This window comes from Oryctolagus cuniculus, chromosome 14 (genome assembly GCF_051225735.1).
Source record: "Oryctolagus cuniculus isolate XC-2025 breed Fujian yellow rabbit chromosome 14, ASM5122573v1, whole genome shotgun sequence".
In the NCBI taxonomy this organism is placed as follows: domain Eukaryota; kingdom Metazoa; phylum Chordata; class Mammalia; order Lagomorpha; family Leporidae; genus Oryctolagus; species Oryctolagus cuniculus.
The window spans coordinates 11584581-11611530 of NC_142880.1; the positions used below are offsets into that span (position 1 = coordinate 11584581).

A 26950-nucleotide genomic window follows, 5' to 3' on the forward strand; every position below is an offset into this window, starting at 1 on the left:
CTGGTTTAGAGCACAAATGAAAACATGATGCTAGTTTACTAATCTTAGGTTGAACCTAAGTCCTTATGATTCCAATGGTAATCAAGCAGCTTGTTCAAAGCTAGAAAATATTATGAGAGTTTAAAAATTATTTTTTTATTTTTGAGTATAAAATATTTCAAGTGTGCAGGGAAAAAATGCAAACAAAATATTAGAAATCCTTATAACCACCACCACATTTGAAAGATCTCATTTGCTCAGTTTCTCTCTCTTAAAAAATGCTATTTATTTTCATCTACATGAAAGACAGAGGATGTAAGAATGAGAGTGAGACACACACACAGACACACACACACACACACACACACAGAGAGAGAGAGAGAGAGAGAGAGAGAGAGAGTTCTTCTATCTGCTGTTTTACTTCCAAAATGCCCACAAGAGTCAGAACTGGGCTAGGCTGAAGCCAGGATCTCAGAACTCCATCTGTCATAGTGGTTAAGCAGCCACTTGGAACACTTGCATTCCATATCTGAATGTCTGGTGGAGTCCCAGCTCATTTTTTTCTTATTCAGCTTTCTGCTAGTGTGCACCCTAGGGAGCAGCAGGTGTTGGCTCAAGTACTTGAGTTCCTGCCACTCACATGGGAGCAATGGTTTGAGTTCCAAGCTCTTGGTTTTGGTCTAGCACAGTCCAGCCCTGGATGTTACAGGAATTTGGGTAGTGAATCAGCAGATGAAATTTCTCTTGTTGTCTGTCCTTCTGTCTTGCAAATAAAAGAAAAATAGATCTCTATCTTCCCACTGTTTTCTGACTCAAGAGTCAGCCAAGGGAGAAGACGCTTTGTGGTGCATGTTCACTGAGTGACAGACTGTCTTGCTAAGGTGTGTGGCCAGGGCAAGGTGAAGGGGTGGAGTCAGCTGTCACTCTGAGTTGACTTTGGAAAAGGTTGCTCCAATACCAGATGCCTGTGTACGATGGACACACAGGTGGCCATCATTATTGGGTGGACTTTTGAGACACAGGGTGTATACTTCCCTGTGGATTGGCTGGGAAGCTGAAAACAGGACCTTGTTTGGTTTCAAGGACCACAGTGGTGTGTGACCAAAGTCGGCCAATCAGCCTAGAACAGAGCACTATGGAAAGTGAAAAGTGGCAAGTGGCAAGGCATCAATGGTGGTCTCGAGAGTGGGCCCAAGGTCTGAGATAGTCCACTTTCCAGGAACGGGTAGGGACAATACCTACTGAAGTGCAGTGAGTTCTTCATTGAAAGGTGGGTTGGCTTCTGGAGGCACTCACAAGGCTGCGGTGGGGAAACGTGCCATCCTTTGGTGTGTCCATGAGGGCAGACGTGTTGGCCATTGTGGTACCATGAGAAGACCCAGGTGACAGCAGTGCCTTCGGGAGAGTGCCTGCAGATCAGCTGCTTGATTCCAGCCAGCCTTGTTAGAAAAATGTTTCGATCTGAGTGACCCAGATTGTCCAACCAAAGACTTACTTTCAGCTGGCTGCTCCCTGCTGGGGCTCTCCTTATTCTGCCAGCATCTGGTCTTCCCCGTGCCAGCCAGAGTCTTAGCCTATTGGCTACCAAGCCTCAGCCAATGTTTCTCATGGTTGGTCTTTTCAGTGCTGTGTTGGGGTGGGTGTTTGGCACAGTGGTTAAACTGCTGCTTGGGACACATGCAGCGCATATTGGAGTTCCTGGGTTCGAGTCCTGGTTCCATTTCTAATCCAGCTTCCTGACGACACAAACTCTGGCAGGCAGCAGGTGATGGCTCAATTACTTGGGTCCCTGCCGTCCACATGGGAGACCTGGATTCAGTTCTGGGTTCCTGATTACAGTGTGGCCCAGCTCTGGTTGTTGCGGGCATTTCAGTAGTGAACCAGTGGGTGGAAGATCTCTCTCTCTCTCTGATTTTAAAAATGAATGAATGGATATATAGAGTTTAAAAAGAGAAGTGTTGTCCAAGGGAAGGCCAGTGGCGTGCAGTACAGCTTGTGGTGGTGACAAGTGCTTGTAGCCTCCCAGTCTGTTCCTGGGCTGGACAGCGGCTGCGTCCCAGTGGATACCATGAGCATGTAACTGAGCAGGGTCAGCACGTCCGTGAGGGAGGTCTAAACATTTAGGGAGACCTCTGCAAAGAGAGCTTTGGCTTTGCTTCATGCGGTGGAGTGGAGGATGGAGAGGTCAGGAAGGCGTGCTTGTCACTTTTGCACATGCAGCCTGGATGCCGGTGAGTGGGGCTGCCTGCACCCTCCACAGCGCGCTTCCCTTTGCCGAGCAAGGCCTGCTGGATGTCCCTGTCTGTTCTTCACCAAGTTAGGGTTGATTCACCTGAAAATGTGGATGGGCCTGAGAATCCCAAGGCTTCCCTGGGGCGCGTGTTCAGTTTGAACAGCAGCTTAGGAGAGGGTAGTAGTGTCCCTTTTCACCTGTGTCAGGCAGGTATTGGTGTCGTAGTAGTCTCTGAAAATAACCTTTCTGAGGGCCTAGCTTTGATTAAAGCTGTGATTTCATTTCTCTTTTGGAATTTTATTTTTTTTTAAAGATTTATTGTTTCAGCTGGCGCCGCAGCTCACTAGGCTAATCCTCCGCCTTGCGGTGCTGGCACACCAGGTTCTAGTCCCGGTCGGGGCGCCAGATTCTGTCCTGGTTGCCCCTCTTCCAGGCCAGTTCTCTGCTGTGGCCAGGGAGTGCAGTGGAGGATGGCCCAAGTCCTTGGGCCCTGCACCCCATGGGAGACCAGGATATACTCCTGCCATCGGATCAGTGCGGTGTGCCGGCCGCAGCGCGCCAGCCGCGGCGGCCATTGGAGGGTGAACCAACAGCAAAAGGAAGACCTTTCTCTCTGTCTCTCTCTCTCACTGTCCACTCTGCCTGTCAAAAAAAATTTATTGTTTTTAAAAAATTTATTTGAAAGGCAGAGTTACAGGGAGGGAGGAGAGGCGGAGAGAGAGAGAAATTTCATCCGCTTGTTCACTCCTTAAATGGCTAAAGTTGTTAAGGCTGAGCCAGGCTGAAGCCAGGTGCTCCTTCCAGGTTTCCCATATGGGCAGGGGCCCAACTAGTGGGGGCATCTTCCACTGCTTTCCCAGGCACATTAGAAGGGAGCTCATGTGGGATGCTGGTGTCGCAGGTGGCTTAACCCGCTGTTCCGCTATGCCAGCCATGGTTCTTGACTGTCCTAGAGAATGATTCCTGGTTGAGACACACACACACACACACACACACACCTATAAAAATTGTATGTGAAGTGACTTCAAAAAGTTCATGGAAAATACTTATTACCAAAAAAAACTATACATGTACTTCTAAAATTTTTGCACCAAAATGTTTACCTTTTGTTTTTAAAAAAATTATCTTTTATTTGAAAGGCAGAGCAACAAAAAGAGAGCGAGAGTGAGAGCGAGAGAGAGAGAGAGAGAGAATCTTCCATCTGCTGGTTCCCTCCCCAGATGCCTGCAGTAGGCTGAACTGGGCCAGGCCAAAGCCAGGAGCCAACAATTCCATCCAGGTTTCCCACATGGATGGCAGGGATCCAAGTATAAGAGCCATCATCTGTTTCCTCCAAGAATGTGCACTAGCAGTAGGTTGGATCTGAAGAGACAGGACTTGGATCCAGGCAATTCAATGTGGGATGCAGCATAACCTGTTCTGCCTCAATGCCCACCCCAAGTTTATCTTGCAATTCCATTTTTCCATGAACTGATTTGGTTAATGCATAAAAACTAATAGTCTCTAATACTTTGTGAAAAATATTTTAAGGTTTTGGATTTTTTATTATTAACAATTAGGAGGAGATTAAAATATCTACCTTATCACCTCTTTAAGCATTTGTCTACTGATCATGTGTACGTCTCTTTGAGATTCAAATAGCCATCAAATTCTACTTGTGGCTTCTGAATTCAGCCAGACAAGCTTTGCCCTTAATTTGGAGGTACATCCCACCAAATGCACCTCATCTTTTTATTTTCATTTGTGTTGTCTTTTGGCTAACCTTCAAGGATGGGGGATGGAGGATCAATTTCATAGGAAAATGGTTTAGTACTATTATCGCTTTTTGCTGCTAAAACATTTCAAAGCTTCAGGTAGTTTCTCAGGGGGAAGCGGTGATAAATGAAGCCCCTTTTTGAACAGTCTAGAGGCAAAAGATAAGCATTCTAGCTCTCTTGTTCTCTTTTATTTTTGAGGTTCAGTTGTGTTATGCACCAGTTGGCAAGAATATGACTCAAGAGCTAAAGAGTCAAGTCATTTAATATTTTAGAATAAGTTACACCCCCACTCTTGAAGCAGTCGATTTGTTTGATGTGTTTTGTCACATTACATGGCCAGTTTCAGCATAATCAAGTTAGTTTACCTGTATCCTAGCATTTGTGATAATTTGCTCAGGGTTGAAGTGAGGCTTACCTGTCTTTACCCGTGGAAAAGAGTAGAACAGTAATTACTGCCAGGCAGTGTGTTCAAAGAGGTTAAGAGAATTAACACTTTTTGAACTTCTCTTGACTTGGAATGAGGCTCAGTGGAAGTATAATGATTGTGCTGAAATCCTATACTTCAGTTGGAAGCACCTTGGAGTGATGATCCCTGCTACTCTATCCCATGTAATATTCTGAAGTTGGGTTTTCTCTTCACACAGCAATTGTAAAATTGAGGTAAAATTCACACAGAGTGAAATGTACAGATCTGAATGGTAGAATCTGATGAATTTTGACAGACCATCCCAATCAAGATATAGACATTTCCATCACTCCAGAAATTCGCATTCTGCCTCCTTCCTGTGATCCTCATCCCTTGAAGGCAACCACCACCGTAATTTCTATCAACATAGCTTGTCTGTTGTTAACTGCCTATCAATGAAATTCTACAGTGCATTCCCTTTGGTCCTCATCTTCTTTCACTCAACTGAATCCTCACACAAATTTTAATGAATAATATATATTTTTTTTGACAGGCAGAGTGGACAGTGAGAGAGAGACACAGAGAGAAAGGTCCTCCTTTTGCATCCCGCTGAGCCGAAGCCAGGAGCCAGGTGCTTCTCCTGGTCTCCCATGGGGTGCAGGGCCCAAGCACTTGGGCCATCCTCCACTGCACTCCCGGGCCACAGCAGAGTGCTGGCCTGGAAGAGGAGCAACTGGGACAGAATCCGGTGCCCCGACCGGGACTAGAACCCGGTGTGCCGGCGCTGCAAGGTGGAGGGTTAGCCTGTTGAGCCGCGGCACCGGCATGAATAATATTTTTTAAATATTTATTTGAAAGACAGCATTTCAGAGAGAGGGGGAGAGACACAGAGATAGATCTTCCTTCCCTTGGTTCACTCCATAAAAGACTGCAATGCTCTGGGCTGGACCAAGAAGGTGGGAGCCTGGAACTCCATCTGGGTCTCCCATTTGGGTGGCAGGGGCCTAAGTACTTGGGCCAGTTTCTACTACTTTTCCAGGTGTATTGGCAAGAAGTTGGATAAGAAGTAGAGCAACCAAGACAAACAGGGGATCATGTGGGATGCCAGTGCTGCAGGCAGAGGCTTACCCTGTTGATTTTTTGAAAAATGCTTGTTATTTCTATCAGCACCAACATCTATCACATTCTCATTTATGCAACAACTAGTCATATGGAATTTTCTAAGCAGATGTTCAGTGCATCATGTTTCTCATTTCTTGATTCTGTATATCACAGTATCTTCCTCTTCTACTCTCAGGCTTTATAAAATGCATTATTCTAGGCAGGAAAAAAACTGGGCTTTATCGAGGTAGGTGAGGTCGCAAGGATTATTGTCTATGTCCTCACACTGTTGTGCCTTTGAAGTGGATTTTGGAGAGGCCACACTATCTAACACACATACATGACTTTTCTGAGTTCTTCCTGTTTTGAAAATTAAGCACAAAGGACAGATGCCATCACTGGTGAGGGGTAGAACCCTGAAGCCAAGAAAATGTTTTATGACTTGGTCGAACAATTTCTCCAACATGTTTTAGAGGTAGGGCTTTGTGCACAAAAAGAACAAAAGCTAAGATAGTGCACAGGGCAGGAAGGAGCAGCATGCACATGATTCTTTTGAGTCTTCCAGATCTTACTTGGAAGTCTAGATTATGAATTAGGATGAACCAAACGTGACATAATCCACAGGCCATTCTGGTGTGTGTTAGGGACACGGAAGTTGGTAAGGAGGACTTGTATTCTGTGTTCTAATGAGATGACTGCGTTGGTCACCTGTAGGAGCAGGTTACCACGACAATCAGGCAGGTAGCTGTATTTCCAACAGAAATCCACCCAAGGTCCCTAGGTCTACCGTCTGAATGGTAGATGGCATAATAGGATAAATAGTTCTTGGTTATCTAGAGTAAATTAAGCATTAAGGCAAAATTCTGAATTCAGGTTAAAAAAAAAATGAAGGTAAATGGCAGGGAAAATGGAAACGAAAACCCAATTACTACTGGACAATAACACCTGCGATTTAGCTATGGGAAGGTGCTTGTGATTGTAAGGCTCTTTGGCCTGGCCAGTGTAGTCGATGGGGACCCAGACTCCCAGTGTAAGGATGACAGCAGAGGCCTCCCGACCTGAGAGTCCCCAGAGGTCAGAGAGAGACCTGAGGGTTTCCTCTGCACTGGCATCTTCCAAAGGCTTTCTATAAACCCACTCCGCTTGTGGCATTTGTGTTTTTGTGCAAGGCTTTTGCATTTACTAAAATCTTTTCAAATAAGCAGCATACTCATAAAATTCAAAAGTCAAAGCAATATTAAAAAGTATGTGCTGTCAAGGGTTTCTCCCCACTTGCGTCTGTCCCCACTGCTAGCCCAGCTACTTCTGTATAGACGCTGACTCTATGTGCAGGTGTAAGAGAACGTGTTGTTTGAGGTTCCCTCTTTTCTCACCTGGAAGGTAGCATTCTTTGTACACTGGCACATTATTGCTTTCTCATTTTTGAACCTAACAATGTGTTCTGGAAGTTTTCCATATCACTATACTTTGAGAGGCTTGATGTACTCTAAGTTTGCTGTTCATTGTTGCATAGTATTCCATCATGTGGATGTATTGCCATGTGCTAAAGCACTCCCCCCCCCCCCTGCTTTTTTTTGATAGGTAGAGTTATAGACAGTGAGAGAGAGACAGAGAGGAAGGTCTCCCTTCCGTTGGTTCACTCCCCTAATGGCCACTACGGCCAGTGCTGTGCCAATCCGAAGCCAGGAGCCAGGTGCTTCCTCCAGGTCTCCCATGCGGGTGCAGGGACCCAAGCACTTGGGCCATCCTCTGCTGCCCTTCCAGGCCACACCAGAGAGCTGGACTGGAAGAGCAGCAACCGGGACTAGTACCCGGCGCCCCAATTGGGACTAGAACCGGGGTGCCGGCGCCGCAGGCGGAGGATAAGCCAAGTGAGCCACGGCGCCAGCCCTCAAGCACTCCTTTATGGGTGATAAGTACTTCATATATAAATGTTTGCCTACAAACAAGTTTGCATTTCCCAGCAGGGTTCTTATTTGTGAAGAGAAACATGGTTCCACGGTTGGAGTCAAGTTTGAAGGGCGTAATTCTCTTTCTATAACCGTTGCTTCTCAGAGAGTTCTGTGTGTGGATTAATTTAGCTACACTAGTGAGGAGTTTAGGATCAGCATTGTGGTGCCACAGCGGGTTATGCAAATGAATGCTGGTTTGAGTCCGTCCTATCTGTTCTGCTTACCATCCCCCTTCCTGTTAATGTGCCTGGGAAGGCAGTGGAAGATGCCCAAGTACCTGTGTCCCTGCCCCCGATATGGGAGACTCAGATGGCGTTCCCTGCTCCTGTTTTCTGCCTGGCCCAGTGCCCTGGCATTGCAGCTATTTGGGAAGTCAACCAGTAGATGGACGATTTCTCTCTCTATTTTTCTCTCTCTCTCTCCCTCTCTTTCTCTCTCTCTGTAATTCTGCTTTTCAAATAAATAAATCTGTTTAAAAACTTAAGAGGGCTGAATGCCTGCACACTGTGGCTTCTCCATAAGCAGAGCATCAACCAAGCAGAGGCATTTCAAGTAGGCTTTTGGGAAATGATGATACGTTCCTAAAGACATTTGTAAAAAAAAAAAAGCACATTGTATTAAGAAAATATTCCCAGGATTTTGTTGACTCCTTTTACTATTTCAGAGTAGGGTGGTATTTGTACTGATATTCCCTGTGGTAAAAACACCTGTATAGTCTCTCTCTCTTTTTTTAAGGTTTATTTACTCATCTAATTGAAAGGCAGCATTACAGACAGGAAAAAAAACACAGATAGAGAGATTTTCCATAGGCTGATTCATTCCCCAAATGACCACAGTGGCCGGGACTGGGCCAGGCTGAAAGCAGGTGCCAGAAGCTTCTTCCAGGTCTCCCACATAGGTGGCAGGGCCCACGTACTTGGGTCATCTTCTGCTGCCTTCTCAGGTACATTAACAGAGAGCTGGAATGGAAGTGGAACAGCCAGGACACAAACCGGTGCCCACATGGGATACCAGCAGCACAGGCAGCAGCTTAACCCGCCACACCGCAATACTGGCCCCACCTTTGGGACCTTAACTGAGCCCCAGAGCAACCTTGTGACTTAGTGGTAAACCCTGTGTGTTGGAGACAGCTGATGCTCGGACAAATGTTACTGGGCTTGTGAGGGGTAAAGTTGTTCCAGGGAATCTGGAAAAACTACGCTCCTGTCGCAGAGCTCTTGAGCAGACTAGACTCCAGTGTTGGAGTCTAAGTAGGGAAAAGGTGCCTTCTGTTAAAAATACTAAAATACAAAGCATTTCACACTTCTTCCTGTGTTTCCAGTCTGCTCACGTAGGTCAGATCCGTTGCACACAAGGGACTCGGTTGGTAGTGCCTGGCACTCACTCTCATAGCAGCCTTGGCTGCTGCTGTCTCAGGTGGCCCCCTTCCACTGCAACCTCCCTGCACTGGTTCTCTTTCTGTCGGGGGCAGCACAGGTCATGGAAAGCGATGAGGTCCTCTAGTTCTTATTCAGTGCCCATGAATAAGAGCAAAGGTTGGCTGCTAGCGATGCACACACATCAATGTTGCAAGTTTTCCATCAAGTCTCAGGCAGTCGAGACTGGCAACCCTGCTGCCTCCAAAACCAGGAACTACTTTAGGGCTCAGGAACTGTGAACATTTTCCACGTCTTCCTAACTCTAAGGCATAGGCTACAGTCTCCTGGGACAGAGGCCCTGCCTGGGAGAAAGGAGATTAAATGAGTAGTTTCATTGTTGATGATGGAGACATCTGCATTCAAACACAGGGGATTCAAGGGAGACACCTAACCAGGGCATGAACTTGGCTTTCCTCTTTCATCACTGGATTTTGCTTAGAAGTCAATCTGTGAGGGTGACAGGTAGGAAAGACGCCACAGTAATATGCAAACGTGATGGGAAAAAGGTTTTCTCAATTCAAAGAAATGAAAATTCATGTGCTGTGTTCTGGAGAGCTTTTCCTTGTCAGATTCAATAAATCTGTTTAATCGAGATGCCCAAGGATCGTTGAAAAAAAAAAGGCCAGGTCCCAGTGGGGCCTTGTGGGCACCAGGTGCCATCCTTCTGCTGTGGGCCAGGGTGGGCCCTGCCTGCTCTCCTAGCTCTTCCCAGCCTATGAACAACCTCAGGTACCACCCATCCTTTCCAGAAACCTGCACTTGATCCTTGACCTTGCCAGCCTCTCAAGCCAGTCTCTAAACACCAAAGCTTGTGAAAGAACAGTCCACACATGCTGTCCTCACACCACCTGTAGATCAGACCACCTCTTGTGGTCTCTTTTGCCTCCCACACGATCTCACTGAAATGGCTTAGTGATCACCCACATCCAAGCTAAGTCCCTTCTGCAGCCCCTCCTTTGTGATGTCAATAATGCACTTGAGAGCATTGAGCACGGCCATGCTTTGCTCTGGAGACTCCCTCCTGCCTTGATGGCACACTTTACGGTTCTCCTTTATGTCCGACTTCTCCTTCACTGGTCCTTCTCCTTGGCAGTCTTCCCTCATCTGCATCTAACTTCTTCCTTCTCCCTTCTCCCACCCCCTGGACAAATTCACACACTAGTAAAGCTTTTACCATGACTTTTCCTATTAGTAACACCTAAAACTACCTTTAGCATTGATGCATACCATGAGGTTAATCATCTATTCAGAACATTCCTGTGGGTATACATCAAACCCAACACGATGAACGCATAATTCACTACCTTCTGCACAAAGCAGTGACTTCTCCCTTTGCCAGTTGGAGAGCACTAGGATTTTAAAGATTTGGTGCTGTGGTGCAGTGGGTTGAACTGCTGCCTCATCTAGGCACTAGTTTGAGTCCTGGCTGCTCCACTTCTGATTTAGCTCCTTGCTAATGCAGCTGCAAAAGCAGCAGAAGATGGCCTAAGTCCTTGGGCCCCTGCACGCACGTGGGAGACCCAGATGAAGCTTCTGGCTCCTGGCTTCAGCCTGGCCCAGGTTTGTCCATTGTGGCCATTTGGGGAGTGAACAAGTAGTTGGAAGATTGATCTCTCTCTCTCTCTCTTCTACTCTCTTTCAAATAGATAAAATGTTTTTAAAAAATCATAAATTTTGGGGCCGGCTCCGTGGCACAGTAGGTTAATCCTCTGCCTGCGGTGCGGCATCCCATATGGGCGCCGATTCCAGTCCTGGTTGCCCCTCTTCCAATCCGGCTCTCTGCTATGGCTTGGGAAAGCAATAGAGGATGGCCCAAGTGCTTGGGCCCCTGCACCCACATGGGAGACCAGGAGGAGGCACCTGGCTTCGGATCGGCGCAGCTCCAGCCGATTGGTTCACTGCGGAGTGAACCAATGGAAGGAAGACCTTTCTCTCTGTCTCTACCTCTCACTGTCTGTAACTCTACCTCTCAAATAAATAAATAAAATCTTTAAAAAAATTATAAACTTCAACAAATCCTTATCTATCTTCACTCCATTATCCTGTTTGCTGAATTCTGATAGTTCTATCTACTAAATCTTTCAATTAATTGATTAAACCCCAGACTTCTTATATTGCAATTATGTACTTGGATCCCAACAAACTCTTCCAGTCTTGTCCCTGGCTGTGCCTTGACATGTGGCTACACTTTATCTATAAACAGCATGGGTCACAATTCCTGTAAATCTGTGTCTTGTTCTCCTAGCTCTGTGCCTCTGTAACTATTTCTTCCTTGTAGGCTGGCACTGTAATGGCAGGACTCAGTACAAAATTAAAATGTTGGAGTCTTAGTTGGAAAAGTAGGAGAAAGGTAGCTTCTGTTAAAAAACTAAAATATAAAGCTTTTTACATTTCCCCCCGTGCATCCCCTCTGCTTGTGCACACGACTGCCTGTCCTGTTGGATCTCAGAGAACACAGCTCAGATGAGATTACTGAGAATTTCAAGGTGGTGACAGCAGAGCGCCTTGTAAGCACAACATCTGAAAGCAGAGGCATACCACGTTGTCTTTTGGGAAAGCAGGCGATGTCCCGTGTCTGTAAAAAACACCTTGTAGTCATGATAAAAAAAGTACCCAAGACTTTGGTGACTGCTTTACCATTATTTTGCTGAGTAGGGTTGTGTTTGCGATATGATAGTGTGTGTGACTGCAGGAGTCACAGCCCCCAGGTCAGCCTTGCTTTCCCTGCTTCTGCAACTTTCTTGATCCTGTACACCCTCCAAAAGCAAGCCAAAGGGTGCCTGTGCGTGGTCGTTGACGTACTGTCCACACTCTGAGCTTCCCTTCTGCTTCCTCCAAGATGGCCACAGGGGTTGCCTGAGAGCACTTGGTGGATTCCCTAAGAACCTGCTTGTTCCATTCCCGTCAGCTAGGGCCACATTTCTGTTCATCCTGGAATCCACCAGGAGCTACACAGAATAATTGCTTAGTAACTGATTGCTGAGAAGGAACAGAGAACAGACAAAAAGCACTGCTGTTGTTGAAGCTATTTGCACATTTCCCTGACCTTCATTCTTTTTTCAGAGCAGGGCGCACTGCTAATTCAAAAGCTCATGTTTACCAGTTGGGTGGCAGGTGCCCCATTGCCTTCCTCTTCCAAATTAATCTTTATATTGACCTTTTAAAGGACGTTCCCTTAAGAGATTATCATTGAATTCTGGCAATGGATGAATGTTATATAGATTTAAAAAATATAAGAATTCACTAATCTATTACAGTATTCGGATCATAATCTTTTTTGGTTAAAAAACTCTTTTGATGAAGAAAAAGAAGTGCTTCCGGAGACACTTTTTAATGTTTTACTTTAAAAACCTGATTTCATAGTAGTGCCTGTCATACAGTGACTCTGGGAAAATTCTGTACATTTACGTAGGTGATCAAAGATCTTCTTGGAACTTCTTTGATACAAAATTTGAACCTCAGGGTACAGCAAATTAGGCTGTTGCGTGGAATGCCCACGTGGCATATCATAGTGCCTGGCTTGAGTCTCAGCTGTTTTGCTTTCCCTCTGGCTTCCTGGTAAAGGTGCATCCTGGGAGGCAACAAATGATGGCTCAAGTACTTGGCCCCTCCCACTCACCCGAGCGAGAGACCCTGATAGAGTTCTAGTCTCTGGCTCAGTGCTGGCTGCTGTGGGCACTGGGGGAGTGAATCAGTGGATGGATGATCGCTCTCTATTGCTTTGCCTTGCAAGTAGATGAAAATCAGTAAATATGTATACTAAATCGATCTTCTGCATATAAAGATAATTGAAAGTAAAAAAAAAAAGAAAATCAGTAAATATGAAAAAAATAAAAGTAAAGATGAATCTGTTGATAAAACCCTTAAACTTTCCACTGTGGCTGAATCTATCACCCCAAGAACAGTTCACCATTCCCACACTTCCCACGCAGATGCACACGTCCATCGTTCTGCACATTTTGAGTTGAAAACTGAGAAAGCTCCTTTGGCTTATGAGATAAGCTGCTTTTAAGAAACACAGAAAATGGGACAAATGTAAAGAGCAAACACGGGTTAAAAAAACGCACCACGGACACTGCATCACTAAGAAAGCCAGTAACTTTACTGAATCGTCTGCAAAATACAAATTATACCTTATTTCCAGCAGGAGAAACTTTTGAAAATTTCCCACTTTTATTCACTACAGACAGCTGAATGAAGTCCCTTGAGATATACAGATGTGGTTTAACTTAGTTATAACATCTTGTCCTCCAGTGGCGACAAAGTCCAGCTTATGCCGCTGTGAGCCTTTATTCGAATATTTGTTGCAAATGCTTGTATGCCCTCATTTACAAGCTATTTTAATTACTGTCATTGAATGGAAACAAGTCCCCAGGAAAAGAAAAAGAAGAAAAATGATACAGCAAACGATCGAAGCAATCCAAGGCCTCTGCCTACAGTGACCCACCTCCACTTGGCTCCAAGATTCCCCTGGCACTGCATTCAGCCCCAACTGAACCCGCCACTCAGCTGACCGCTCGGAATGACACTGAGGTATGACTCAATCTGAGGTATGAACAGGGAAGGCAAAAATGCAATACCCGATTATGCGAATCACCGAAATGGACAAATTGGATGCAGAAGATATGTGGCTTGGATTGCTGCACATCTTTGGTTAAAACATATGAAGAAAAGCCTTAATTACATCTATAGTCTGAAGCATTCTAACAGACACCAGTATTCCAGCAATCTTGAAAAGACCTGTAGTGGCAGGAAATTAGTGCCACACAAGTGACAACAGCACAGCAGATGGCACGGGCGGGGGCGGCTGAGATGCGCCCTGCTTAGGCAACAGCCTCTACTGAGGGTCCCAGTGACTGCTGCTGCTTCTAAAAAAAAAAGATTTTTTTTTAAAAACAAGGAAATACAAAGCATTTACTGTCTGGAAAAGCAAACACAAGCATCAAGGGGGCAAAAAAAAAAAAAAATCTATCTCTAAGTTTAAAGATGGGTGTGCAAGAGAAACAAATCCGTAGAAGTGTGAGAGGGCAAACATTCTTTTAAAAAGTGTGTTGGATTTTTGTTATTGTTGTTGTTGAATTTTCACTTTAGTTAACCTTTCAGTGATGTGAGGATGACAGGTATTTTCATATTCATCATTACAAAATGCTAAATTCCATCTTTGGGAAAAAATAAGTCATTTTACTAAAAAACACAATTTTTAAAAAGGTTGAAATCAACAGCGTCCATGCACCAATGCATACAATATACAGGCTGTGCAGCCAGCTAGCTGCATCACTGTGAGTGGTATTGAAGCTTCATGTCTCCCCAAAATCTTTTGCAATAGGATTAGATGTAACAACGCTTGTAGCTGTGTAAAGTGCCACTTCGGGTTCTCTCACTTGCAATGAAGAATGTTGCCTATGCCTAAAACATTACTCTAGGACTTGGGTTATGCAAAATAGCACTCCCACAGGGCTCTGCCCTAAACGGCTGAATACAAAGGATCTGTTGTGATAAAAACCATGTTAGCTTTCCAAATACAATTAGTGATAAGTTGCAGATAAGGTATAAGGGTAAAGAAAGACAGCAATTGTTTACAGAAAGTGACTCTTCACAATCAAAATTGTGCTTCTTCTCATTAAATCATCTTTAAAAAATGCTCCCATTATCATTCTGCTATCTTGCCACCACTATGTATGACTTCGGCAGTGGGAACAAGAGATGACTGGTATCCATTTTTAAGTGATTCTGTTCTTTTCATGCTCTTATAAAACTATTGTCAGAACTGCTATAAATAGCCAAGGCTTCTGCTGGTACTTTCGCTCGCTTTATCTTCAGCATCAGAAATTCACTTTTTCTTTGTTGCTGAGGCAAATTGCAGGTAAAAAAAATTAATATGGCTATTTCTTCATATTTTCGTAGAATGACCCTTTCCCACCCACTGATATGATTCTACTGATATCAATGAACAAAAGTGTTTTCAAGTGACAAAGAACATTTGTGACATGTTTGCATATTTCATACACATCAAGTTATAAGGATGGGTTGAAGGAAGGCATCAAGTTTATGATGAGGAAAATGACTGACTTCTTTTTTTCCCTGTGTGTGTGTGTGTGAGTGTATTTTCACGGATGGTTTTCTGTTTTTCCTCTGCATAAATGTTGTTTCATGTTCCACGGACACCTTGAGTAGTGGGATATATATGAAATGGTTGATAGATTCTTTTTTTGTTTGTTTTTAGCATATAAAACATTAGTTAGTACAAGGCAGGCTAGCATCCTATATGGATGCAACCAAAGGTGCACTGTGGTCTAATTGTGGATTTCAGATCAAGTTAAGAAAAATATAGCCTAGTTAATAAGGTCTCCTGGCTTCTGCCACCCAGCGGCAGCCTTTCACAATGAGACGTGCATAGCAGCTATGCAGGTGAAAGAAAACAGAAGTGGATAAGAAATGTCCTGCACATGACAGAGCAAGTGTCTCTTCTTCACTGTGTATGTCAATGCATGTGATTGGAGATGAATCGACAGATCTTCACATTCCAAGAGAAGAAAAATCATTCCTGGACTAAAATATCTTTTATACAATATAATGACTTATTTTTTTATGGCACTCACTTTTTAAAGGGTCTGAAGATTATTCCCTTATAGACGAGTATTAGACAAGAGTTATATTTTCTTGGAAATTTTTTTTTAAAAAAAGGGACATAGAGAGGTTCTTTAATGGGATTTCTTGAAATGGCTATTAAATCTCTTTATTGAAGAAAAAAATAGATGACATACATGCTTTATGCAGAAGTGACATTTGGGGGTCTGACACACTGGCATTGTTCAAAAACAGTCCTATATTGCTGACAAGATTGCTAAGGGTCAGTTAAAATAACTAAAACCGGATGACGAAGTAACTAGCCCTTTCTCTCCCTGCTTCCTTCTTTCCAGCACCCCGGCTTTTACATTTGTCTTCTGTGGGAGTTTGTGACTCATTCACCGAGTAAACTCTGTATCGCGTGTTTCTGGGGTCCTATTTGCAGGGCATGTACCCCAACATGGCTTCTCTATTCTGGGCATATTTCTAAAAAAGCATGTCAAATTCTAGGCTAACAACCAACCACATGATTTGGGAAATGGGCAAGTTAGGATGTGCACTTACTGAATTCCAAGAGGCATGGTGAAATGTTGAGATCAGAAAGGGGCCCTGCATTTGATAAAAATGCAAAAAACAAAACAAAAAAAATCGCATGAAAAAACCAATTTGTATATACAGTGGATGTCAGTTGACCCGGTAGATTGTTAATGTATTAAAAACAATTTAGGGTGTTGCAATGTGATATGTTCTAACCCCACAGGTTATCCTTTTGACAGCTGACCTTGAACTTATAAAATGTATGCAGAGAAAAGAAAACAGAAAGAAAATAGTTACTCAAATGTGCAATTGCACAAATATACCCCCCTCCCGCTATTAAGGTAACAAAACTTCTGCTATGACCATAATATTATATATATTAGAAAGCTATACACAAGCATGTTAATTTCACAGATTTTTTTAAAAGATTCTTAATATTTTATATAATTAGAAATACACATTTCAAAAACAAAACTTCTACAAAGAGAAAACAGTTATCTTGGTTAGCAAAGCATGGAGATCTTCATGGCTTAGGGTAGTGCTTTCTATACAAAAAGTCCTTTTTGGTTTTTTCAGGACTGTTTTTAAAATATGAGCGAAGCTATCGAGGGGAAAAAACACATTTTGGCTTAAGTAAACTACAAAAAGCCACAAATGCTTTGCAAACTCTGTCTTACCTTTTATATGAAAATAAGCAAAATGTAATGTACATATTTTTATAGTTTTTATTTAATAAGAGATGCAGACCCAGATTTATTTATTTATTTAATTAAATACGTTAGCCCTCAAACTCCACATATTTTGTTTGCTTTTTTTTTTATAATAGGTATGGTCCTCTTTTAATGGTCTCTGATCCTTTTCAATGAGTGCCATACGCCAATGACATGCCTGCAGGTTTGTGAGTGCGCTCAGATGTCAGGTGACGGGGCGTCTTCCTAACTTTTTCGAATGGCCACCCACTGCCGGGTCTGTCCAAACATCTATACATTTTTTTTTTCTATATGTTGCATAACAGCTGCTCTCTCTTTCAGTAAAGATCTGCCGCTTTTGGCAAATGTTTCCTTTTGTCTATTTACATGTAAATAACGTTGAACCTGCAACATGACACTATCTATTGTAACATACATTTTGCAAAGGAGCACAACAGTGAAAAGAAGTTAGCCTTAAAATCTATTTTGTACAAGTGTTTTGTTGTACAACTCAAGTGCTAAGCTTATCTCAGCATTTCTGTTTATCTTTATACTGTATCACTGAGGCAATTTAAAAGTACTTTTACAAAACAGAGTACCTGACTTTTTTTTTTTTTCCACACACGGCACATATAATGCATATCGACCCCCCTCCCCATTAAGGTATAGCACACACACACACTGCAAGAAAAAAAAAAAAAACTAGTAAGTAATATGTGATCATGTCGCCCAGCCTTCAGAGAGTCGCATGCGTTTGACCGAAGGGCTTTCTCTTTCGTCCGGCGAAGGTCTGGTGAGTCCAATGGGGGAGTGGAATTCGTTGCGATGATCCTCTCGGTCGCTGCCGTCGTACGAGCTGCTGCAGCTGCTCAAGCTGTCAACAGGAGACCTCCCCGCCTCGTGGCGCGTGTGTGGTGGGTATCTCGAAGGGGTGGTGGTACGGTCTCTAGGAGGAGAAACAGGTTCTGACTTGATGTTGAGGCTTTGAGTAGAAGGCAGGGAGAGATTTGAACTCTGAGATAAATGAGTGCTAGTGCAAGCTCTGTAGGAGGAAAGGAAACCCAGTTACAGATGGAGGAGGCCTGGAGGCCCCAGGAACTCACAATTACATCAAACATCAGCTTCAAGACTCGCGTAGACACCAGAGCATGCCCAGCGTGTGGACAGTGGGCTCAGGAGTGCTTAGGGGCACTGCTTTCTTAGGGCAGCTGGGGCAGTGAATCGCCTGCAGTGCTGGTGGGGGCCAGGCCTCAGGGAAGGGCTTCCCTGGTCTCTAACAGGCTCCCTCAATGCACAGGTGCAGAGTGGTTGCTGACATGATGTGTCCCTGGCATTTCTCCCTCGACAAGTTGAGCTGTCAGACACACTGTCCAGCCTTCGAACTGGACTTTGACTAATGCCTGTTTGAACATATTTTGCAGAGCTTACTATTGAGAAAAATGCTTCCTACCAATGAGTAAGTGGAGTCACACAGTCTTTTGGGACAGTAAAGAGAGTTCAAGTCTCAAGTGCACAGAACCCACCAAGTGCCACTCAATACCCACAGCCGGAAGAAAGTTTGGGAGAGGGGGAAGAAAGGGAAGAGGAAGGAGGCTCAAACTCAGGGGGACATTTTACATCTTGGTTTGAAACCATTTAGACTTTGTCCACTCTCTGCTAACGCTGCTAAAACCATTTGACTTTCTTCATGCTTGTACAGCTGGGGGGATGAGTCCCGCTCTGGTGGGGTCCGTGGACCTCGCTCCCCTGGCTTATCCTGGCCATGGTGATGCATTAGTCTTGCCTAAGGTGAAGGTGCTATAAAGGGAGCAGTAGCCTTCACCGTGTTTATCACCCCCAGTGCTCACCCACACCCCGTGAACATCGTTATTCTAACACGGGGAAGAATGTGGCTCCTTGAAATCCTGCTGAGAACAGCAGGAAGCCCCTAGGTGTAGATCAACATTCACAAAGACTGTGACCAGGACAGGCCAGAGAACATGGCCTCCTTCTGCTCTTCTAGAATGCTCAGTCTGCACTGACACCCACGGCCACAGCCAGCATTCCTCCACCAGCACTGTCGGGAGGGTGCGGCCTCTCTCTGGTTCGGAAGAGGCACGGAAAGGAATTATCCCTGCAGACACACCCATCTCAGACAAAGGAGAGCGAGCGAGCCTGTCTACAGATGTGTGCAATTATGCTGCTCCCCACAGGAGACACCTCGGGGGCGGCAACACATCATGAACAGTGAGAGAAAGGGTGTTTGCTTCAGAGGAAAAAGTGGGGTGACGTGGGCTGGCCTTTTGGGGGATGCGATACAGGCTGAAGATGTACTGGCTATAAAATGAGTCAGAACCGAGTTTATCTTTGAGTGATGTTTTATACAAAAGCACCACCTACTGGCAAAGACTCACTTTCCTTCTCTTATTAACACATGAGCTAATGTAGAGAATAATATAAAGGAGAATTATTTCTTTCTCTAATAAGCTTTTCTCTGGCTTTTATGATCTTATACCTTCAAAGAGGCCTTATTATTTGTATCAAGATCCTGTGGTGAGTGTATATCATTTTCAATCACCTATTTACGCTTGGAGCTATTTATTTGTAGCTTATTATTTTACAGTCTGTATTAGTCTACTAATTTGCTAAGAGTTTTAATTAAATAATTTTTAAATCAAGAAGATACTAAAATAAGGAGTAGGGGGAGGAACACCTGTATTTCAAAAGGACCCAGAGTGGTAGACTATTTTATCTTGGTTCAAAGTTACTTAATGATTCATTTTGATGTTAGAGGAAATCATCTTTTGATTTCTGAAAGAAATCATTTTCCTGGCTCTGGGTAAGAAAGATTATTTCACTAAAATTTAATTAAATTCTTTGACTATGAATCACACAACTGTTTAATAATAAATGTCAATTAGGAGCTTGAAAATAAAGTGGCATATCAATAAATGCTGTTGTCAACCCTTTGACATTTAGATCATGTCTTCCCAGGCAGGATGGCATGGAAAAATTAGAAAAAAAATTGGTAAGTTGGGCTAATATAGGCAACTGAATAAATTCATCAGAAATTAATATTAAAAGGCTGTTTTTAGAACCCAGTTTTTGGAAGCTGCATCATCCACTTATTTTCTTTGTCTTTCTACGTCAACTGCCTTGGATGCATTTTTCTGCATCTCTTCTCCATAAAAGATGTAACTCTGACTGGCCAACCTTTTCTCTACAGAGACTAGCCTGGTTTGTCTTTTGCTGGTATTTCATTTGATACTGAAAGCAAACAGGAAATCTTATGAGTAAATCTGGGGAATAAATCCAAAGTAACAAAATCTAAGGGATGCCTTGGGCTTAGTTTCATTATGCTATGATGTGGGACAGAAAGTGGGATGGCTAGTCTCTTATCAAACAAACATTTTCTTGAAAAGGAAAAACAGCATTAAAACCATCAGCTGTCTATATGCTTGATTCAGAGATAAGCATGTTGGTCTATTTGCTCTTGAGAACCAAGTATAGACACAGATAACTGTGGAAGTGGATAATTGTGAAATAGCTCCTTTGTGTGGGTCAGTGATGAGGAGGTGGATGGAGAAAGAGAAGCAAGATGAGTGGACAGCCTAGATGAAGTCCTGTCTGTAAGCCTTCACCTACTACACATGCCTTTGAATTGGGCAAACATCTATGCTTTCCCATAACTGTTCAGAAATAAAAAAATGACTAGAGTTTTATTTAAATTTCTTACTGCTACCATCTGGAAATGAAGACCATCAAACTATATTTAACCTCAAGCTTCAAAATTCTTTTCTAAGTGGCCTCTCTCGTGTGCACTGGACACCTCATCTACATGGGCGATGCATGGAGATGCTGTCAAAAGCCCCCGTTTTAGGGTCATAGTCGAGAAAAATGTCTGAAGCTTGAGGTTACGTTCTCCAATGTTAATACTCCAATGAGCCCCTCAAATCTCCATGTTCCTCTGCCAGTTCCTCTGCCAGGCATGCCTCTCCCTGCTTATCTGACTTAGTCAGATAAAGTCAGATACCACATAGTTTAAAAAAAATGGTTGGAACTGGAGAACATGTTGAGTGAAATAAGCCAGACACAGAAAGACAAATACCGCATGTTCTCCCTTCTATGTGGGAGCAAAAACAAAACAAAAAAACTCCAAAAACGATAAATGTCCGTATTTGGCAGCTTTGCTGAAAATACAGTTGTTTTTTTTTTTTGGTCAAACCCTGTTTCAAATATTTGACAAACAAATGGGCAGGGATTATATACTACTCTAGTATGATGATTTTGTGACTATTTTACAATTTAGTTTACGTGAGTGAAGTTGAACATTTTTTCATCTGATTATTGTCTACAGCCCTTGCCTGTCTTTTCACTTTTTTTGTTTGTTGAACTCTTTTAGTAGAGCCATGAAGCCTTTGACTATATTGTAAATTAAAAAAACGCTGTCCCAAAAAGTAAATAATGTAAAGAAAGCACAGCCTTGAGCATTTCAAGTTTCAAAGGACAAAAGGGGCCCTTATCCAGGGGCAGCACAGGAAGAATTCTACTGCAGCTTGCGATTCTGAGAACTGTGGGCTCCACCTGGGAACTCTGGTGAATCTACTACGGGGTGACGCCAGGCTCCATGCTGCAGGTGGCAGAGTGTCCATCCAAACAGATGGGCCCGTAACACACGTCTCAGACTACTCTGGCGTGGAAAACCTATGGATTCTCTGCCTCCGTGTACACTGCAAGGGACTGAAGTAGCTCAGGCATTTCTTTTACATAAATATTACCAGGCGGCAGTTTTGAAAGAAGAATGTAACATGTCATGGTATAAGCACAGGGTATCCATTTGGAAGACCATTCTTTCAGAAAGCTACTGTGTGCCTGTGTGTGTGTGTGTGTGTGTGTGTGTGAGAGAGAGAGAGAGAGAGAGAGAAAGAGTGAGCGAGCGAGCAAACCAATACTGGGAAGACTGGAAAGGTCATCCCATGGATCTGAAGGAAATGGGGAGTGATCTCAAGTGTAATGAAAACTCAGAGATGACATCCAGAGTCAGGCTATGCACACGGAGATGGAGCTCTGAGAGACCCCAGGGCCTGAGCCAAATGCTCCCACCGTGGCTGTCATAACTTAGCTTCCTCTCTGGTCTAGGGCTGTCCCTCCTTCCTCATCTATGGAAGTCTCTGTTAGGGGCAGCAGAAAATTAAAGTCTCCCTATATCACAATAGAGAGTTTAAAATTGTGCCACTGTTAAAGTTGTGTAAGTAGGGGCTGGCCCTGCGGCGTAGCGGGTAAAGCTGCCACCTGTGATGCCGGCATCCCATATGTGAGCCAGTGCAAGTCCTGGCTGTTCCACTTCCAATTCAGCTCTCTGCTATGGCCTGGGAAAGCAGCAGAAGGTGGCCCAAGTGCCTGGGCGTCTACCACCCATGTGGGAGACCCAGAGGAAGTTCCTGGCTTCCGATTTTGGTCTGACCCACCCCTGCAGGTTGCAGCCATCTGCGGAGTGTACCAGCAGATCGAAGATCTCTGTCTCTCTGTAACTCTGACTTTCAAATAAATTGAAGAAAATCTTGCAAAAAGTATGTAAATAAACATGTTTATATGTGAAAAAGTAAGTTATTAGGTGTTAGCAAAAAAAAAAAAAAGCAAGCTACAGTCAGAGGAAATATGATTTTGACACTGATCATTTCTAGGGCAACCTAATCCTACAAGAGATGAATTTTGTGCAAAATGAGAATGAAAGAGTTACTTTTATTTCTGATAAGAAGTATGAAAAGTGATTCACTGCTGAACACAGCACTACGATGCCACATACACATATTTTAAAACTGCCTGAATGGTATTGTATTCTAATTCTACTTGGATAGCTAACATTCCAGAGAAAACTTCAATGTCTGAAAATGAGAAACTCCGAGGCTGATAAATACTTAACATGTTCTCAAAGTTAATGATCTTTCAAGAAATCAGGGCACCAGCATCTTGTGAATTTATTTTACTATTTGCATGAAAGGTTAGACCTTCAATGATTGTGATTAGTGAGTAGGACGCATATAACCAAACAATCAATTGGTGAAGATCTCACAGGCTCACTAATCTACATAAAATCAATACCACCTTGAAGCTGGGGAGCAGCAGAGGAGGGGCAAGAGAAATGTGATATCAGTGACTCATTCTAATTCATGTTTTATCCTCATCTGCTTAGAAATATGGATCCAGAACTAGTTAACCAATAAAATGAACTACTTAATTATAACCAAACGGCTCAGCAGAAAAGTCAGAGTTAGGTGTATAGAATGTTTCTAAAGTATAAGAACTTGTTAATTAAATATTTTATGACCTCTTAATATTTCCTTTTGAAGATTAATTGCAGTTTAGGAAAAAGTTAAAGTCAGGTCCTCAGTTCATGTTTTAAGCTTTTTTTATTTAAAGAAAATAAAGCATGTTTTATAAGAAGTATTGTGAATTCAGGGTTTTTAGGGGCTTGAATGTTTCATTGACATGAGTCATTTCCATGAAAGATGTATTTCAAAACTGCCACAAGGGGGCAGAAAGACATACTCTCTGTCTTCAGAAAATATAAATTATTTTTATAACCAAATTTAAGAGTTAGTGTTGCATGTACTAATTAGCAGTGTATTCATATATATTTTATATACTCTCTATAGATGTACAACTATTGTATGAGGACAGTATAGGAAGCCTATCAATTTATGCTGTTCCTTTGAGTATTAGGTTAACACTGACAAACTTTGTAGTTTATGCAAGTGAGAAAGATTCTCAAGTATCTCAAAGACTTAAAACAACTTAATAACTATAAACGCCCACATCCCACATGAACTGGGTGAAAACTGAGATGAAAATTCTTTGACAAAAGTGGAAACAAATGTAGCCTCAAACAGTAAGAATTCACCTCATTATCACAGAGCCCCCGTCCTCTCAAATAATAAGGAATGTAGTAACTTAAAAGGTATTGAGCTGGCATTTTCCAGTTTTGATAAAATTGAATCTTGGGACGGGTAGGACACTAGTGCATGCACTCAGAGATCTCCATTGTCATTGTCATTGTCATTTAAAAATGCATTCCAAAGTGACATCACAGAGGAGACAATGTTGCTTACCCCAACTGACTGAGGGCGGACGGTGGCATGTTATGTAGGTGCTGCTGTTGCCAGCCAGTTACTGAGCCTAGGTGAAGAGCGCTGGCGGCGTTAAACCCAGACAGAGATGACAGGTCTGCGCTGCTCAGAGAATACTCTAGAACAAACAAGGGAACAGGAAGCAAGACTCTGAGCCAGGGAACATCACACTGTAAACAACATACCTGCTTCAATGTCTAAAGTACTCAGCTAATATTACTTATGGTTGGCAGCATTTTTTTTTAATCCCGGGAAGAGGCTGGGGATAAAACATCAGGAATATACAGTACACCACAGCGAGTCTTCATGACAGTTTCCAGGGGTAGAGCCTGCAATTCTAGATTATTACAAAAACCACACCTAGAGGTAATGAGACATATGTATTTGATGATCTAGAAGTGCTTTATAATTCTGAACGAGCTTTCTTGTATATCAAAGAAATAACAGCTCAATTGCCTTGCCACCATTCTTCTGTTCTGAACTCAGGTTGGCTAAATAAAGCGTTCCATCACTTAAGAAAGAAAAATGTGGGTTTTCACTTGGTCTTAGTAAGGAATAGGAAATGTACAGTGCTCTGGGCCCCACAGCCATTAAATTCAGCTTTCTCACGAAGCAACAGATAATAACTTTTGCATCTTGCTTTTTAATAAAAAGTATGTCATGCACTATTTGCACACGGCCAAGCCACTCACCGGTACCATATGTTGTGGAAATGGCTGATGGATATCCTCCCATTCCTTGTCCTGGTAAAGTAGGGGTTGCCACGGAAACCACCGGGGTAGCCAATGACTGAGCAGACTGGGAGTTATTTATCCTTTGATTCTTTTAAAGTAAATAAAAAGACATTATTGATGGAATTTTTAAAAAAAGTTAAAAATCTTAGATTTCAATGAATTTTGTACCTAGAGATAACTTGGTATAAAGCTCATGAAATTAATCATTTAACATGTGTCTCTATGAACTCTGCCAACCCTATCATTTACAATCCTTCAAGAGACCAGTTGTTGCCATAGTAACCCATTACATCAGTATCTCCTAGGCAACTGAACTAGTTACAAGTACCATCGCTTTATTATGGGTAAAAACAGACTATGTGGAAAACTGATGAAATATGTATACTGTACTTCCATTGTTTCAGTTTTTATTCAAATGTAAATTAAAAAAAATTAAAATCCACCACGGTGGTTTTCACATTCAGTTCTGTGTACAGCCAGGAGTCGCTGGGTCGGGCTCATGCACAGTATGCCCAGCAGGTGGTGCTCTGACCACTTCTTCAGGCTCCTGGAAACTTCCCTCAAACTCTGGCATGGCAGCTAACGTGCGTTTAACTCTTTGCAGCAAGAAATTCAAGATACACCAAACTTAAAGTCATGACACTCTAATTCTTAGAAAAAGAAATACTGTAGTTTTGAGTAACCAAAGACATTGTGTGAGTGTGTGTGTGTGTGTGCGCACGCATCTGAATTTTAACTATAAATTAAATCTGCAAACACTGAAAAGCCAGCCTTCAGTTACAGAGGTTGGGGCAGAAACAATAAACAACTGGGCACTCTGTTCACCTGTGAGTGCGACTGGAAATTAATGGCATTTAAGTATCGGCAGCAGAGACAGGCTATGGTCACTTGCAGAGTCTTTCCATTTTATCGGAGCTACCACCTCCCCAAAAGGCAGCTCTGGGGTTTGCTCTGCACAGACCCTCCCAGGGAGCCCTCTCACCACTCACCAAGAGCAGGTCCACATCCTCAGACTGAGAGCATGGGGAAGGAGTTTGAATGATTAGTGTCGGTAAATATTTATAATTGGGCAAAATTTTTCCAACAAAGGGAAAAGCAGCTTCTGATAGACACAACAGTTTAAACAGTTTTACAACCCAGACTCTACAGATCACTCCCTACAAAGGCATTCTTTGTTTCCCCTAATGAGGTGTTTGTCTCAAATGTGAAGACAATCTATCCAGTTTTCAGCACAGGTCAGTGTCTCAATGTGCATTATTTTACCACCATGTTTTTGAAAAAAAAAAAAAAGGAACAAAAAACCAAAAAACCACCACTGCACATAGGAATTCCAGTTGCTGGAGGAAGGGCCCACCTGGCTGCGAGAGGGAGCCCTCACCCACCCCTCTCAGGACCCCTGGGAAAGCATCAGTTGGCGGATGGAGACAGCGGGCATGCATGGCCCACACTGCTTTGCTGTAGCCCTGTGGGAGGTTGAATTTATTGGACCCAGCCTTTTCCAAAGGGGACGTTGCACAGTACACAAAATCTGGGGGGTTGCTGTTCGAACTTCATCTGTACCGTGCCACAATAAACCAAGCAGCTCATAGGACCGCTTTACCCTGAAGCTCGCCACAGAGCAGAGAGGAAAGAAGAAGAAGAAAAAAAATGTGTGTGCAGAATGATCTAAATTTGTCTACTGAATCTTGGTTTTAAACATTCTCCCTCTTAAGCAAAGCTAATTTGGAGAACACGGAAGTGAGTCTCCTTGTTGCTGAGTGCGGTATTATCTTCATCTTAGAGTTGCAGACACAGGAGAAAGAAAAATGATAGAGGCTGAGGACATTATAGGTATTTAAATTTATATTCTGATCCATTTACTTTTTCTTCAAAGTGCTACGATGCCTCTTTGATCTAAAATAAAAAATCTTTGTTCTTGAAATACCTGGGATTTTTGGCACCATTTGCTTTTGAGAGAGAGAGCTACTGTCACAGAGGACATATATGGAAAGAGGAATTGTGGCCATACACAATCATATGATGTATTAGATATCACTGCAAATGCATCGAAGACAGCAATTGCCAATCAATAGGAGAAGATTCATTTAGAAATCATGGAAAGCAATGTTAGTACCTTGAGGACACAAACAGCTCAACACTGTAAAAATACTATGTTATGAAACACTTCATTCCTCATTACTCCGTAAGCTCTGGAACACGTGGCTTGACCAATGCAGAGTTCGACTTTGTTCTAACTGTGAACTGGAAGCCTTAAAAGGAAACCTTTCCCTTAGTTCCAGAACCCCAGTGCTATGGAGGAGTTGACTGGATGCTGGGTCTATTTTACTTGGAAAAGGGAAATGCAAAGCAGTTACCAGAAATAATAGCTACATCCAAACAGGGCTCCATCAATAGCACTGATGTATTAATTCTGGGGGCAGAGGAGGGTGGAGAACGTAAGTCATTCATACAGTTAGACAAATACAAAAACA

At 43.0% G+C, this 26950-nt stretch overlaps 1 protein-coding gene and 1 long non-coding RNA gene across 13 annotated transcripts in view; one reads left to right on the forward strand and one right to left on the reverse strand.

Annotated features, from left to right (window-relative positions):
* LOC103349544 (uncharacterized) overlaps positions 1-26950 on the forward strand; it is a 217670-nt gene that overhangs the window by 28948 nt on the left and 161772 nt on the right. The window lies entirely within an intron of this gene.
* The window catches only part of MEF2C (myocyte enhancer factor 2C), a 175824-nt gene continuing 161800 nt past the window's right edge, over positions 12927-26950 (reverse strand). For 3 of the 10 annotated variants that reach the window (XM_089313005.1, XM_089313003.1, XM_017344583.4), the window contains 4 exons: positions 25469-25492; positions 24438-24567; positions 23728-23863; positions 12927-17681 (listed from right to left, as the gene is read on the reverse strand). In XM_089313005.1, coding sequence (XP_089169131.1) covers positions 17360-17681; positions 23728-23863; positions 24438-24567; positions 25469-25492 — 612 coding nt within the window. In that variant the 3' untranslated portion in view covers positions 12927-17359. The remainder of the gene's footprint in view (positions 17682-23727; positions 23864-24437; positions 24568-25468; positions 25493-26950) is intronic. The other 7 variants (XM_070056431.2, XM_051853623.3, XM_070056435.2 and 4 more) reach the window with 3 other exon arrangements.